Source organism: Coregonus clupeaformis, unplaced genomic scaffold, assembly GCF_020615455.1.
Source record: "Coregonus clupeaformis isolate EN_2021a unplaced genomic scaffold, ASM2061545v1 scaf0441, whole genome shotgun sequence".
Classification (NCBI taxonomy): Eukaryota; Metazoa; Chordata; class Actinopteri; order Salmoniformes; family Salmonidae; genus Coregonus; species Coregonus clupeaformis.
Genome location: NW_025533896.1, coordinates 217,501 through 231,550, shown reverse-complemented (window position 1 = coordinate 231,550; position 14,050 = coordinate 217,501). Strand labels below are relative to the sequence as shown.

At 50.3% G+C, this 14,050-nt stretch overlaps 1 protein-coding gene across 1 annotated transcript in view; it reads left to right on the top strand.

Annotated features, from left to right (window-relative positions):
- The window catches only part of LOC121557835 (CUB and sushi domain-containing protein 1-like), a gene marked incomplete at its 5' end in the record, with an annotated part of 215,223 nt that overhangs the window by 128,552 nt on the left and 72,621 nt on the right, over positions 1-14,050 (top strand). The window contains 2 exon segments of the mRNA XM_045215419.1: positions 28-201; positions 1,087-1,260. Of these exon segments, the coding sequence (XP_045071354.1) occupies positions 28-201; positions 1,087-1,260 (348 nt within the window).

Below are 14,050 nucleotides of genomic sequence, written 5' to 3'. Positions count from 1 at the left end.
TCTCTCTGTTCTGTCCCTCCTCCCTAGCGGGTCACTGCGGTACCCCAGAGCCCATAGTGAATGGTCAGATCATAGGAGAGAACTACAGCTACAGAGGTAGCGTGGTCTACCAGTGTAACCCAGGATTCAGACTCATCGGGGTGTCTGTACGCATCTGTGAACAGGACCACCGCTGGTCCGGACGCACGCCTGTCTGTGTCCGTAAGTACACGGAGATAGTGGCTTGAGATGGGTCGAACAAAAAATCTACCTTTTTTTTTTTTTTTTTTTACAGAAATCCCAGATGGAACTTTTCCAGAATTATCAGGGAATACAGGAATCCTCCAACCGGGATTTCTAGAAAACCTGGGAATTTTGGGAAAGTTTGTGGAATTGTGCAACCCTAGTGTGTCCTGATAGGTGAATGGGGACTTGTAGACTTGGGTCTAACTATAGTGTAATGAATAGCATTGGATGTAGACTTGGGTCTAACTATAGTGTAATGAATAGCATTGGATGTAGACTTGGGTCTAACTATAGTGTAATGAATAGCATTGGATGTAGACTTGGGTCTACCTATAGTGTAATGAATAGCATTGGATGTAGACTTGGGTCTAACTATAGTGTAATGAATAGCATTGGATGTAGACTTGGGTCTAACTATAGTGTAATGAATAGCATTGGATGTAGACTTGGGTCTACCTATAGTGTAATGAATAGCATTGGATGTAGACTTGGGTCTACCTATAGTGTAATGAATAGCATTGGATGTAGACTTGGGTCTACCTATAGTGTAATGAAAAGCATTGGATGTAGACTTGGGTCTAACTATAGTGTAATGAATAGCATTGGATGTAGACTTGGGTCTACCTATAGTGTAATGAATAGCATTGGATGTAGACTTGGGTCTACCTATAGTGTAATGAATGGCATTGGATGTAGACTTGGGTCTACCTATAGTGTATGGCTTCTACTGGCTAAGGTGGAATGGAATTTGAAAACATACAGACTGATGTGTTTTTGGGGTAGTGTTAACAGTTTTTAATATACTTTAGACATGTTCACTGATAGTGATGGATATTGTCTATGTTGTCCTTGTCTCCATAGCGACCACATGTGGTCACCCGGGCAACCCTACCTTTGGCGTTACCCAGGGAACGCAGTTCAACCTGAACGATATTGTGCGCTTCGTTTGCAACACCGGCTACGTCCTACAGGGGGCTGTTAAGTCTCACTGCCAGTCCAACGGACAGTGGAGCAACACCCTGCCCAAATGTAAAAGTAAGTATGGGTAATGTAAAGAGAGGACCGTATTATTGAATGGCTTAAAGAACTTAGCGTACTGCTATGGGAATGAGGTGAGCAACGTACGGGACTGTGTAGGTAATATTTACACATAAAGTGTTGAATAAAGATGTCTGGACAAAAGCTTAGTCTGTGACGCAGACGTAGCATGTCAGATAGCTAGCTTAGTTTAGCTTGGCCCAGTGATGTCGTCTTTCCATAGACTTAAAGAACTTAGCGTACTGTCACCCATAAAATGTCTTTGCTCGTATAGGTCAGTGGTATTGACCGAGACTTTGGGGTGCGTTGTGCATGGGTCAGCTAGCTAGCTCAGAGCTAGCTTAGCCTAGTGCAGGGATGTCACCTTTCTGGAGACTTGGAATGTTATTATTATTTTTTTTGTCATTTTAGCAGACGCTCTTATCCAGAGTGCAATTTTTTTTTTGATTTTACTGGCCCCCCGTGGGAATCAAACCCACAACCCTGGCTTTGCAAGCGCCATGCTCTACCAACTGAGCTACACGGGGCTGCAATGTTGTCGCCCTGACCTGTTATATTCCTGGATTCTTATAGGCATATACAATGCCCTCAGAAATAATTCATACTCCTTGACTTATTCCACATTTTGTTGTATTACAGACAGAATTCAAAATGGAATACATAGATTTTTTTATTTCTTACCGATCTACACACAATACCCCGTAACGACAAAGTGAAAACATGTTTTTCGAAATTTTGGAAATGTATTGAAAATGAAATACATAAATATCTAATTTACATAAGTATTCACACCCCTGAGTCCATATATGTTAGAATCACCTTTGGCAGCGATTACAGCTGTGAGTCTTTATGGGTAAGTCTCTAAGAGCTTTGCACACATGGATTGTACAATATTATTAAAAAAATTATTCAACCTCTGTCAAGTTGGTTGTTAATCATTGCTAGACAGACATTTCAAATCATGCCATAGATGTTCAAGCCGATTTAAGTCAAAACTGTAACTAGGCCACTCAGGAACATTCAGTGTCGTCTTGGTAAGCAACTCCAGTGTATATTTAGCCGTTATTGTCCTCTGAAAGGTGAATTTGTCTCCCAGTGTCTGTTGGAAAGCAGACTGAACCAGGTTTTCCTCTAGGATTTTGCCTGTGCTTAGCTCTACGCCTGTGTCTTTGTGGTGACTGGGTGTGTTGATACACCATCCAAAGCGTAATTAATAACTTCATCATGCTCAAAGGGATATGCAATGTCTGCATTTTTTATTTTATTTTTACCCATCTACCAAAAGGTGCCCTTCTTTGCCCGAGGCATTGGAAAACCTCCCTGGTCTTTGACTCAAGGCATTTCAGCTTTTCCTTTTTAATTAATTTGTAAACATTTCTAAAAACTCATTTCCACTTTGACATTATGGGGTATTCAAATCAAATCAAATCAAATGGTATTTGTCACATATACTTGTTTAGCAGATGTTATAGCGGGTGTAGCGAAATGCTTGTGCTTCTAGCTCCGAAAGTGCAGTAATATCTAACAAGTAATATCTAACAATTTCACAACATATACCCAATACACACAAAACTAGTAAGGAATGGGATTTAAGAACATATTCATATATGGACAAGCAATGACAGAGTGGCATGGACTAAGATACAGTAGAATATTATAGAATAGAATGCAGTATATACATATGAGATGAGTAGTGCAAGATATGGAAACATTATTAAAGTGACTAGTGTTCCATTTCTTAAAGTGGCCAGTGATTTCAATAGGCAGCAGCAGCCTCTAATGTGCTAGTGATGGCTATTTAACAGTCTGATGGCCTTGAGATAGAAGCTGTTTTTCAGTCTCTCGGTCCCAGCTTTGATGCACCTGTTTGACCTCGCCTTCTGGATGATAGCAGTGTGAACAGGCAGTGGCTCGGGTGATTGATGTTCTTGATCATCTTTTTGGCCTCCTGTGACATCGGGTGCTGTAGGTGTCCAGGAGGGCGGGTAGTTTGCCACCGGTAATCGGCAGACCGCACCACCCTCTGGAGAGCCCTGCAGTTGCGGGCGGTGCAGTTGCCGTACCAGGCGGTGATACAGCCCGACAGGATGCTCTCAATTGTGCATCTGTAAAAGTTTGTGAGGGTTTTAGGTGCTAAGCCGAATTTCTTCAGCCTCCTGAGGTTGAAGAGGCTCTGTTGCACCTTCTTCACCACACTGTCTGTGTGGGTGAACCATTTCAGTTTGTCGGTGATATGTACGCCAAGGAACTTGAAGCTTTCCACCTTCTCCACTGCGGTCCCGTCGATGTGGATAGGGGTGTGCACCCTCTGCTGTTTCCTGAAGTCCACGAGCATCTCCTTTGTTTTGTTGATGTTGAGTGAGAGGTTATTTTCCTGGCACCACACTCCCAGAGCCCTCACCTCCCTGTAGGCGGTCTCGTCATTGTTGGTAATCGAGCCTACTACTGTTGTGTCGTCTGCAAACTTGGAGTTGGAGGCGTGCTTGGCCACGCAGTCATGGGTGAACAGGGAGTACAGGAGGGGGCTGAGCACACACCCTTGTGGGGCCCCAGTGTAGAGGATCAGCGAAGTGGAGATGTTGTTTCCTACCTTCACCGTCAGGAAGTCCAGGACCCAGTTGCACAGGGCGGGATTCAGACCCAGGGCCCTGAGCTTAATGATGAGCTTGGAGGGTACTATGGTGTTGAAGGCTGAGCTATAGTCAATGAACAGCATTCTTACATAGGTATTCCTCTTGTCCAGATGGGATAGGGCAGTGTGCAGTGTGATGGTGATTGCATCGTCTGTGGATCTATTGGGGCGGTAAGCAAATTGAAGTGGGTCTAGGGTGACAGGTAAGGTGGAGGTGATATGATCCTTGACTAGTCTCTCAAAGCACTTCATGATGACAGAAGTGAGTGCTACGGGGCGATAGTCATTTAGTTCAGTTACCTTTGCTTTCTTGGGTACTGGAACAATGGTGGCCATCTTGAAGCATGTGGGGACAGCAGACTGGGATAGGGAGAGATTGAATATGTCCGTAAACACACCAGCCAGCTGGTCTGCACATGCTCTGAGGACGCGGCTAGGGATGCCGTCTGGGCTAGGGATGCCGTACCAGATCAATGTGGAGCTATATACAGGGAGGTACGGGGTATTTGAGGTAGATACAGTGGGGGAAAAAAGTATTTAGTCAGCCACCAATTGTGCAAGTTCTCCCACTTAAAAAGATGAGAGAGGCTTGTAATTTTCATCATAGGTACACGTCAACTATGACAGACAAAATGAGAAAGCGACAGCCCCAAAACATCACTGCTCTAGAGGAGATCTGCATGGAGGAATGGGCCAAAATACCAGCAACAGTGTGTGAAAACCTTGTGAAGACTTACAGAAAACGTTTGACCTGTGTCATTGCCAACAAAGGGTATATAACAAAGTATTTAGAAACTTTTGTTATTGACCAAATACTTATTTTGCACCATAATTTGCAAATAAATTCATTAAAAATCCTACAATGTGATTTTCTGGATTTTTTTTTCTCATTTTGTCTGTCATAGTTGACGTGTACCTATGATGAAAATTACAGGCCTCTCTCATCTTTTTAAGTGGTTGAACTTGCACAATTGGTGGCTGACTAAATACTTTTCCCCCCACTGTATCTACTTCAAATACCCCGTACCTCCCTGTATATAGCTCCACATTGATCTGGTACTGGTACTCCCTGTATATAGCTCCATTCTTGTGTATTTTATTTTGAAACTCTGCGTTGTTGGTAAGGGCTCATAAGCAAGCATTTCACAATAAAGTCGACACCAAATTGATTTGATTTTGTCATCAGATTGATCACCTTAATTACAGTCTTCCAATTGCTCCCCTCCCTGTCGCTGTATTAAAAATAGTCTCAGTAGAAATCTAAGTGGCCTGATGACATCTGCCTCATCCCTCATTCTCCATTTCCTCTCCTCTCTTCTCTTCTCTTCTCTTCTCTTCTCTTCTCTTCTCTTCTCCTCTTCTCCTCTCCTCTCCTCTCCTCTCCTCTCCTCTCCTCTCCTCTCCTCTCCTCTCCTCTCCTCTCCTCTCCTCTCCTCTCCTCTCCTCTCCTCTCCTCTCCTCTCCTCTCCTCTTCTCTTCTCTTCTCTTCTCTTCTCTTCTCTTCTCTTCTCTTCTCTTCTCTTCTCTTCTCTTCTCTTCTCTTCTCTTCTCTTCTCTTCTCTTCTCTTCTCTTCTCTTCTCTTCTCTTCTCTTCTCTTCTCTTCTCTTCTCTTCTCTTCTCTTCTCTTCTCTTCTCTTCTCTCCTTTCCCACCTCATTCTCTGTCCCTCATATTGGTTCGTGTGTGTGCGTGCGTGTATGTGTGTGTTTGAGAGTGTCTCTCTGTGTGTACCAGTGGCGGTCAGTGACTTTCAGATGAGGGAGGAGGATGATTATTTTCTTTATGAGCATGGCCTTATTTCTATTAAAGCATATTGGATGAATGTCATTCATATTCCATTCACCCAGTTCAATGTAACATCAATAGATTTAGGCTACTACATGATACTACAATTTTCCCTGTACCCATCATGTGGTTGCTACGATCTAGCCTATGAATGAAAGTTAACAATGTAGGTGCACACAGGTCGTTTTGAGGTGACAGACACATGGACAGACATTGACACATTCAATACCGCCTTGCACACTCTTGCCTGCATCTCGCTGATCTAGGGTGTAATCATTAGTCCAACAGTTGCAAACAAGAGTTTCTATTGGACAAATTCAGGTATGTTTATCCCCGTTTCGTTACGTTTGCTTCCATTTAAGAAACGTTTTTCAACGGAATCGGCAGAATGAGTACACCCCTGATCACGCGTAAACACAGTTCACTTTCATAGCAGCCACGTTGTATTCCTTCTTGCATCTATGCGCTCTCCTCCTCTCACCTCTTCCCTTCGCTTGTGGACTTCAATGCACAACACATCAGGTGTATGTATGAGACCAGGAGAAAAAATATTTTCAAGCCAAACCATATCATAACCACTACACAGTAAGTCAGCATAGCTAATAGAACTAATGCATTAGTAAACCCGTTACAATCATGCAATAACGTTAGTCTACAGTCAGAAAGCAGTTTAGCCCCGGTAGAAATAAATTAATAAAACCAAAAGCTTATCTTGACTTGGAAAAGTTCCAGTGTTGGATAGTCATAGCCAGCTAGCTAACATAGCATCCCTCTCTTTGAGTAGGGTGTTTCAGTAGGCTAAACTAGCTAGCTGCATTTGCTAGCTAAGTAAGTGAAACTGATTTTTATGATTAAATCTCTCTCTCTTAATTTTTGAAGAAATTAATTTGTTGAAAACTGTTCAACTATTGTCTTTCTCTCTCTTCGAGTCAACTACTCGTGTTATGCACTGCAGTGCCAGCTAGCTGTAGCTTGTGCTTTCAGTACTAGATTCATTCTCTGATCCTTTGAATGGGTGGACAACATGTCAGTTCATGCTGCAAGAGCTCTGATAGGTTGGAGGAGGTTGTCATAATTACTGTCTATGGAAGGGGGTGAGAACCATGAGCCTCCTAGGTTTTGTATTGAAGTCAATGTACTCAGAGGAGGACAGAAGCTAGCTGTCCTCCGGCTACACCATGTTGCTACCCTATAGAGTGCTGTTGAGGCTACTGTAGACCTTTGCAAAATATTGTGTTTTAATCAATTATTTGGTGGCGTGAATGTATTTAGTATAGGTTAATCTAAAAAGGATAACTTTTTTAAAATGTTTTTGAATTTTTATTTTCATAAAATTCACTGACGATGATGGTCCTCCCCTTCCTCCTCTGAGGAACCTCCACTGATGTCTGTGTGTGTGTGTATGTATGTGTGTGTGTGTGTGTGTGGTGTGTATCTGCCTGTGTGTGTGAAACAGAGAAGAGGGAAATCACACTTTCACACGCTAGCTAGGTGGGCGACGTTCTGGAGAGACGCCAGGGGATGAGATGAATCACTTTTGCCCCTCTCTCGCTCTCTCTCTCTCTCTCCGTTTTCTCGCACTTTCTTTCTCTCTCTGTCTCTCTCACTTCCCCTTTTCCCTGTTTTGCTTTTCTCTCTTTGTCTGCTCAGGGGACCTCCATATTTTTTTTTTTACAAATATCAACGTTACTCAAGCCCACTGCTCCTAGGATAATAATAATAACAATAATAATAATATGCCATTTAGCAGACGCTTTTATCCAAAGCGACTTACAGTCATGTGTGCATACATTTTTACATATGGGTGGTCCCGGGGATCGAACCCACTACCCTGGCGTTACAAGCGCCGTGCTCTACCAATTGAGCTACAGAGGACCACCAAGACAATACGTAGTCAATGTGAAGCCTAATCGGAACCCTTATGCTAATTTATGCTAAACAGTGATGTGTATAGAGTATATAAATGATGATTACCACCTCAGGTTGTAAATTATATGCTCTAAAGGTCAGCGTTATTCATTAAAGGAATATATTATTAGAACACTACACCAGCTATTTGTTGACGATTTTAGTGTTGTGCGTGGTAATTGAGGATGATGTAGCAGTTTTGGCCGGGTTGATAGCGTGGAAGTGAAGGAGCTTTTTTTTAAAGGCGTTAGCGTACAATGAGTTCATTAATAATGCACACAGAGAGACTGAATACATTGGAGAGTCAGAGTAGTTGTCTGTGGGTGGAGGCTCATAGTCTGTTCAGGAAACCTTCCACATTTTGTCTCTACTGAATTGATATTCTACTGCTAATATATCATTTTGTCTGTTTAATATTTTAACCCTAATAGATCCTTGACTCTTTCTAAAAAATAAAAAAAAAGCATTGTACTGGAGTTGGGGTAATGTTGACATGGGGTGACATGATGGATGTGGAGGGAGTCACTCAGGGCGTGTAGGATAGGTTATCTGGATAGGATTACCTTGTTTCCACTGCTAAGCGGCGCTTCACTCTGAGACCATCCATTTACTCATGTTCTAGACTTGTACCATTGGTCATTCATTCATGCATACATTTAAAATTTTTTTACTGATTCGATTGACTGTCTGGTCGTTCGATTTCATGTCAGCAAGCCATAACACCCACCATCTCAGATTGTTTAGAAATTGTTTTTCTGTAGTTAGAAACAGATAAGATTATTGTGTTGAAATATGCAACGTTATTTTGTTGAAATATGATTTGATATCTGATATATTACGTTCATTGATTGCACCCAAATTGGCCATTTTTTATCGATAGGATTCATATAATATTCAACAACTATAGTACCTATCATCCGATTTGGACCAAACTTTTTTCTAACATTGAGTAAGACATGAGGAATGGGAAGAAATTGACCTCCCACGCCCCACGCCAATCCCACCCCAACAACGACTATATAGTATCAGTTCTCTGTGTCTGACCAGTAGTGTGGAGCTGTGTCTCGGAGTATTGTTTCTTCATCCTATGTAATGTATTCTCAGTGAATTTAGTGATGTTTTTGTATTTTCTCTGTTCAGAGAAATAAGTTATTGAAGATGTTAGGTTTATGTCTCATCATACATCCTCATATTACCAATGACTTGGATGCAATCAAATAGCCCCCCTCCTCTCCTCCTCTCCACCCTGTCTCTACCCCCTCCTCTCCTCCTCTCTACCCTGTCTCTACCCCCTCCTCTCCTCCTCTCCACCCTGTCTCTACCCCCTCCTCTCCTCCTCTCTACCCTGTCTCTACCCCCTCCTCTCCTCCTCTCCACCCTGTCTCTACCCCCCTCCTCTCCTCCTCTCCACCCTGTCTCTACCCCCTCCTCTCCTCCTCTCCTCCTCTCTACCCCCTCCTCTCCTCCTCACCACCCTGTCACTCCCCCCTCCTCTCCTCCCTCTCCACCCTGTCTCTACCCCCTCCTCTCCACCCTGTCTCTCCCCCCTCCTCTCCTCCTCTCCTCCCTGTCTCTACCCCCTCCTCTCCACCCTGTCTCTCCCCCTCCTCTCCTCCTCTCCACCCTGTCTCTCCCCCCTCCTCTCCACCCTGTCTCTCCCCCTCCTCTCCTCCTCTCCACCCTGTCTCTACCCTCTCCTCTCCTCCTCTCCACCCTGTCTCTCCCCCCTCCTCTCCTCCTCTCCTCCTCTCCACCCTGTCTCTACCCCTCCTCTCCTCCTCTCCTCCTCTCCACCCTGTCTCTACCCCTCCTCTCCTCCTCTCCACCCTGTCTCTCCCCCCTCCTCTCCTCCTCTCCTCCTCTCCACCCTGTCTCTACCCCCCTCCTCTCCTCCTCTCCACCCTGTCTCTCCCCCTCCTCTCCTCCTCTCCACCCTGTCTCTCCCCCCTCCTCTCCTCCTCTCCACCCTGTCTCTACCCCCTCCTCTCCTCCTCTCCACCCTGTCTCTACCCCCTCCTCTCCTCCTCTCCACCCTGTCTCTACCCCCTCCTCTCCTCCTCTCCTCCTCTCCACCCTGTCTCTACCCCCTCCTCTCCTCCTCTCCACCCTGTCTCTACCCCCTCCTCTCCTCCTCTCCTCCTCTCCACCCTGTCTCTACCCCCTCCTCTCCTCCTCTCCACCCTGTCTCCCCCCCTCCTCTCCTCCTCACCACCCTGTCTCTACCCCCTCCTCTCCTCCTCTCCACCCTGTCTCTACCCCTCCTCTCCTCCTCTCCACCCTGTCTCTACCCCCTCCTCTCCTCCTCTCCTCCTCACCACCCTGTCTCTACCCCCCTCCTCTCCTCTCCTCCTCACCACCCTGTCTCTACCCCCCTCCTCTCCTCCTCTCCTCCTCTCCACCCTGTCTCTACCCCTCCTCTCCTCCTTACCACCCTGTCTCTACCTCCTCCTCTCCTCCTCTCCACCCTGTCTCTACCCCCTCCTCTCCTCCTCTCCACCCTGTCTCTCCCCCCCTCCTCTCCTCCTCTCATCCTCTCCACCCTGTCTCTACCCCCTCCTCTCCTCCTCTCATCCTCTCCACCCTGTCTCTACCCCCTCCTCTCCTCCTCTCCACCCTGTCTCTCCCCCTCCTCTCCTCCTCACCACCCTGTCTCTACCCCCTCCTCTCCTCCTCACCACCCTGTCTCTACCCCCCTCCTCTCCTCCTCTCCACCCTGTCTCTCCCCCTCCTCTCCTCCTCACCACCCTGTCTCTACCCCCTCCTCTCCACCCTGTCTCTACCCCTCCTCTCCTCCTCTCCACCCTGTCTCTCCCCCTCCTCTCCTCCTCACAACCCTGTCTCTCCCCCCTCCTCTCCACCCTGTCTCTACCCCCTCCTCTCCTCCTCTCCACCCTGTCTCTACCCCCTCCTCTCCTCCTCTCCACCCTGTCTCTCCCCCCTCCTCTCCTCCTCACCACCCTGTCTCTACCCCCTCCTCACCACCCTGTCTCTACCCCCTCCTCTCCTCCTCTTCTCCCTGTCTCTACCCCTCCTCTCCTCCTCTCCACCCTGTCTCTCCCCCTCCTCTCCTCCTCACCACCCTGTCTCTACCCCCTCCTCTCCACCCTGTCTCTACCCCCTCCTCTCCTCCTCTCCACCCTGTCTCTCCCCCTCCTCTCCTCCTCACCACCCTATCTCTACCCCCTCCTCTCCACCCTGTCTCTACCCCCTCCTCTCCTCCTCTCCACCCTGTCTCTACCCCCTCCTCTCCACCCTGTCTCTACCCCCTCCTCTCCTCCTCTCCACCCTGTCTCTCCCCCCTCCTCTCCTCCTCTCCACCCTGTCTCTACCCCCTCCTCTCCTCCTCTCCTCCTCTCCACCCTGTCTCTCCCCCCTCCTCTCCTCCTCTCCTCCTCTCCACCCTGTCTCTACCCCCTCCTCTCCTCCTCTCCTCCTCTCCACCCTGTCTCTACCCCCTTCTCTCCTCCTCTCCTCCTCTCCACCCTGTCTCTCCCCTCTCCTCTCCTCCTCTCCACCCTGTCTCTCCCCCTCCTCTCCTCCTCACCACCCTGTCTCTACCCCCTCCTCTCCTCCTCTCCACCCTGTCTCTACCCCCTCCTCTCCTCCTCTCCACCCTGTCTCTACCCTCTCCTCTCCTCCTCTCCACCCTGTCTCTACCCCTCCTCACCACCCTGTCTCTCCCCCTCCTCTCCTCCTCTCCACCCTGTCTCTACCCCCTCCTCTCCTCCTCTCCACCCTGTCTCTACCCCCTCCTCTCCTCCTCTCCACCCTGTCTCTCCCCCCTCCTCTCCTCCTCTCCACCCTGTCTCTACCCCTCCTCTCCTCCTCTCCTCCTCTCCACCCTGTCTCTACCCCCTTCTCTCCTCCTCTCCACCCTGTCTCTACCCCCTCCTCTCCTCCTCTCCACCCTGTCTCTACCCCTCCTCTCCTCCTCTCCACCCTGTCTCTACCCCCTCCTCACCACCCTGTCTCTACCCCCCTCCTCTCCACCCTGTCTCTACCCCCTCCTCTCCTCCTCTCCACCCTGTCTCTACCCCCTCCTCTCCTCCTCTCCACCCTGTCTCTACCCCTCCTCTCCTCCTCTCCTCCTCTCCACCCTGTCTCTCCCCCCTCCTCTCCTCCTCTCCACCCTGTCTCTACCCCCTTCTCTCCTCCTCTCCACCCTGTCTCTCCCCTCCTCTCCTCCTCACCACCCTGTCTCTACCCCCTCCTCTCCTCCTCACCACACTGTCTCTCCCCCTCCTCTCCTCCTCTCCACCCTGTCTCTACCCTCTCCTCTCCTCCTCTCCACCCTGTCTCTACCCCCTCCTCACCACCCTGTCTCTCCCCCCTCCTCTCCTCCTCTCCACCCTGTCTCTACCCCTCCTCTCCTCCTCTCCACCCTGTCTCTACCCCCTCCTCTCCTCCTCTCCACCCTGTCTCTCCCCCCTCCTCTCCTCCTCTCCACCCTGTCTCTCCCCCCTCCTCTCCTCCTCTCCACCCTATCTCTCCCCCCTCCTCTCCTCCTCTCCTCCTCTCCACCCTGTCTCTCCCCCCTCCTCTCCTCCTCTCCACCCTGTCTCTCCCCCTCCTCTCCTCCTCTCCACCCCTATCTCTACCCCCTTCTCTCCTCCTCTCCTCCTCTCCACCCTGTCTCTACCCTCTCCTCTCCTCCTCTCCACCCTGTCTCTCCCCCCTCCTCTCCTCCTCACCACCCTGTCTCTACCCCCCTCCTCTCCTCCTCTCCACCCTGTCTCTCCCCCTCCTCTCCTCCTCTCCACCCTATCTCTACCCCCCTCCTCTCCTCCTCTCCTCCTCTCCACCCTGTCTCTCCCCCCTCCTCTCCTCCCTCTCCACCCTGTCTCTCCCCCCTCCTCTCCTCCTCTCCACCCTATCTCTACCCCCTTCTCTCCTCCTCTCCTCCTCTCCACCCTGTCTCTACCCTCTCCTCTCCTCCTCTCCACCCTGTCTCTCCCCCCTCCTCTCCTCCTCACCACCCTGTCTCTACCCCCTCCTCTCCTCCTCACCACCCTGTCTCTCCCCCCTCCTCTCCTCCTCTCCACCCTGTCTCTACCCCTCCTCTCCTCCTCTCCACCCTGTCTCTACCCTCTCCTCTCCTCCTCTCCACCCTGTCTCTACCCCCTCCTCACCACCCTGTCTCTCCCCCCTCCTCTCCTCCTCTCCACCCTGTCTCTACCCCCTCCTCTCCTCCTCTCCACCCTGTCTCTACCCCCTCCTCTCCTCCTCTCCACCCTGTCTCTCCCCCCTCCTCTCCTCCTCTCCACCCTGTCTCTACCCCTCCTCCCCTCCTCTCCTCCTCTCCACCCTGTCTCTACCCCCTTCTCTCCTCCTCTCCACCCTGTCTCTACCCCCTCCTCTCCTCCTCTCCACCCTGTCTCTACCCCCTCCTCTCCTCCTCTCCACCCTGTCTCTACCCCCTCCTCACCACCCTGTCTCTACCCCCCTCCTCTCCACCCTGTCTCTACCCCCTCCTCTCCTCCTCTCCACCCTGTCTCTACCCCCTCCTCTCCTCCTCTCCACCCTGTCTCTACCCCCTCCTCTCCTCCTCTCCTCCTCTCCACCCTGTCTCTCCCCCCTCCTCTCCTCCTCTCCACCCTGTCTCTACCCCCTTCTCTCCTCCTCTCCACCCTGTCTCTCCCCCTCCTCTCCTCCTCACCACCCTGTCTCTACCCCCTCCTCTCCTCCTCACCACCTGTCTCTCCCCCCTCCTCTCCTCCTCTCCACCCTGTCTCTACCCTCTCCTCTCCTCCTCTCCACCCTGTCTCTACCCCCTCCTCACCACCCTGTCTCTCCCCCCTCCTCTCCTCCTCTCCACCCTGTCTCTACCCCCTCCTCTCCTCCTCTCCACCCTGTCTCTACCCCCTCCTCTCCTCCTCTCCACCCTGTCTCTCCCCCCTCCTCTCCTCCTCTCCACCCTGTCTCTACCCCTCCTCTCCTCCTCTCCTCCTCTCCACCCTGTCTCTCCCCCCTCCTCTCCTCCTCTCCACCCTGTCTCTCCCCCTCCTCTCCTCCTCACCACCCTGTCTCTACCCCCTCCTCTCCTCCTCACCACACTCTCTCCCCCTCCTCTCCTCCTCTCCACCCTGTCTCTACCCTCTCCTCTCCTCCTCTCCACCCTGTCTCTACCCCCTCCTCACCACCCTGTCTCTCCCCCTCCTCTCCTCCTCTCCACCCTGTCTCTACCCCCTCCTCTCCTCCTCTCCACCCTGTCTCTACCCCCTCCTCTCCTCCTCTCCACCCTGTCTCTCCCCCTCCTCTCCTCCTCACCACCCTGTCTCTACCCCCTCCTCTCCTCCTCTCCACCCTGTCTCCCCCCCTCCTCTCCTCCTTTCCACCCTGTCTCTCCCCCCTCCTCTCCTCCTCTCCACCCTGTCTCTACCCCCTCCTCTCCTCCTCTCCACCCTGTCTCTCCCCCCTCCTCTCCTCCTCTCCACCCTGTCTCTCCCCCCTCCTCTCCTCCTC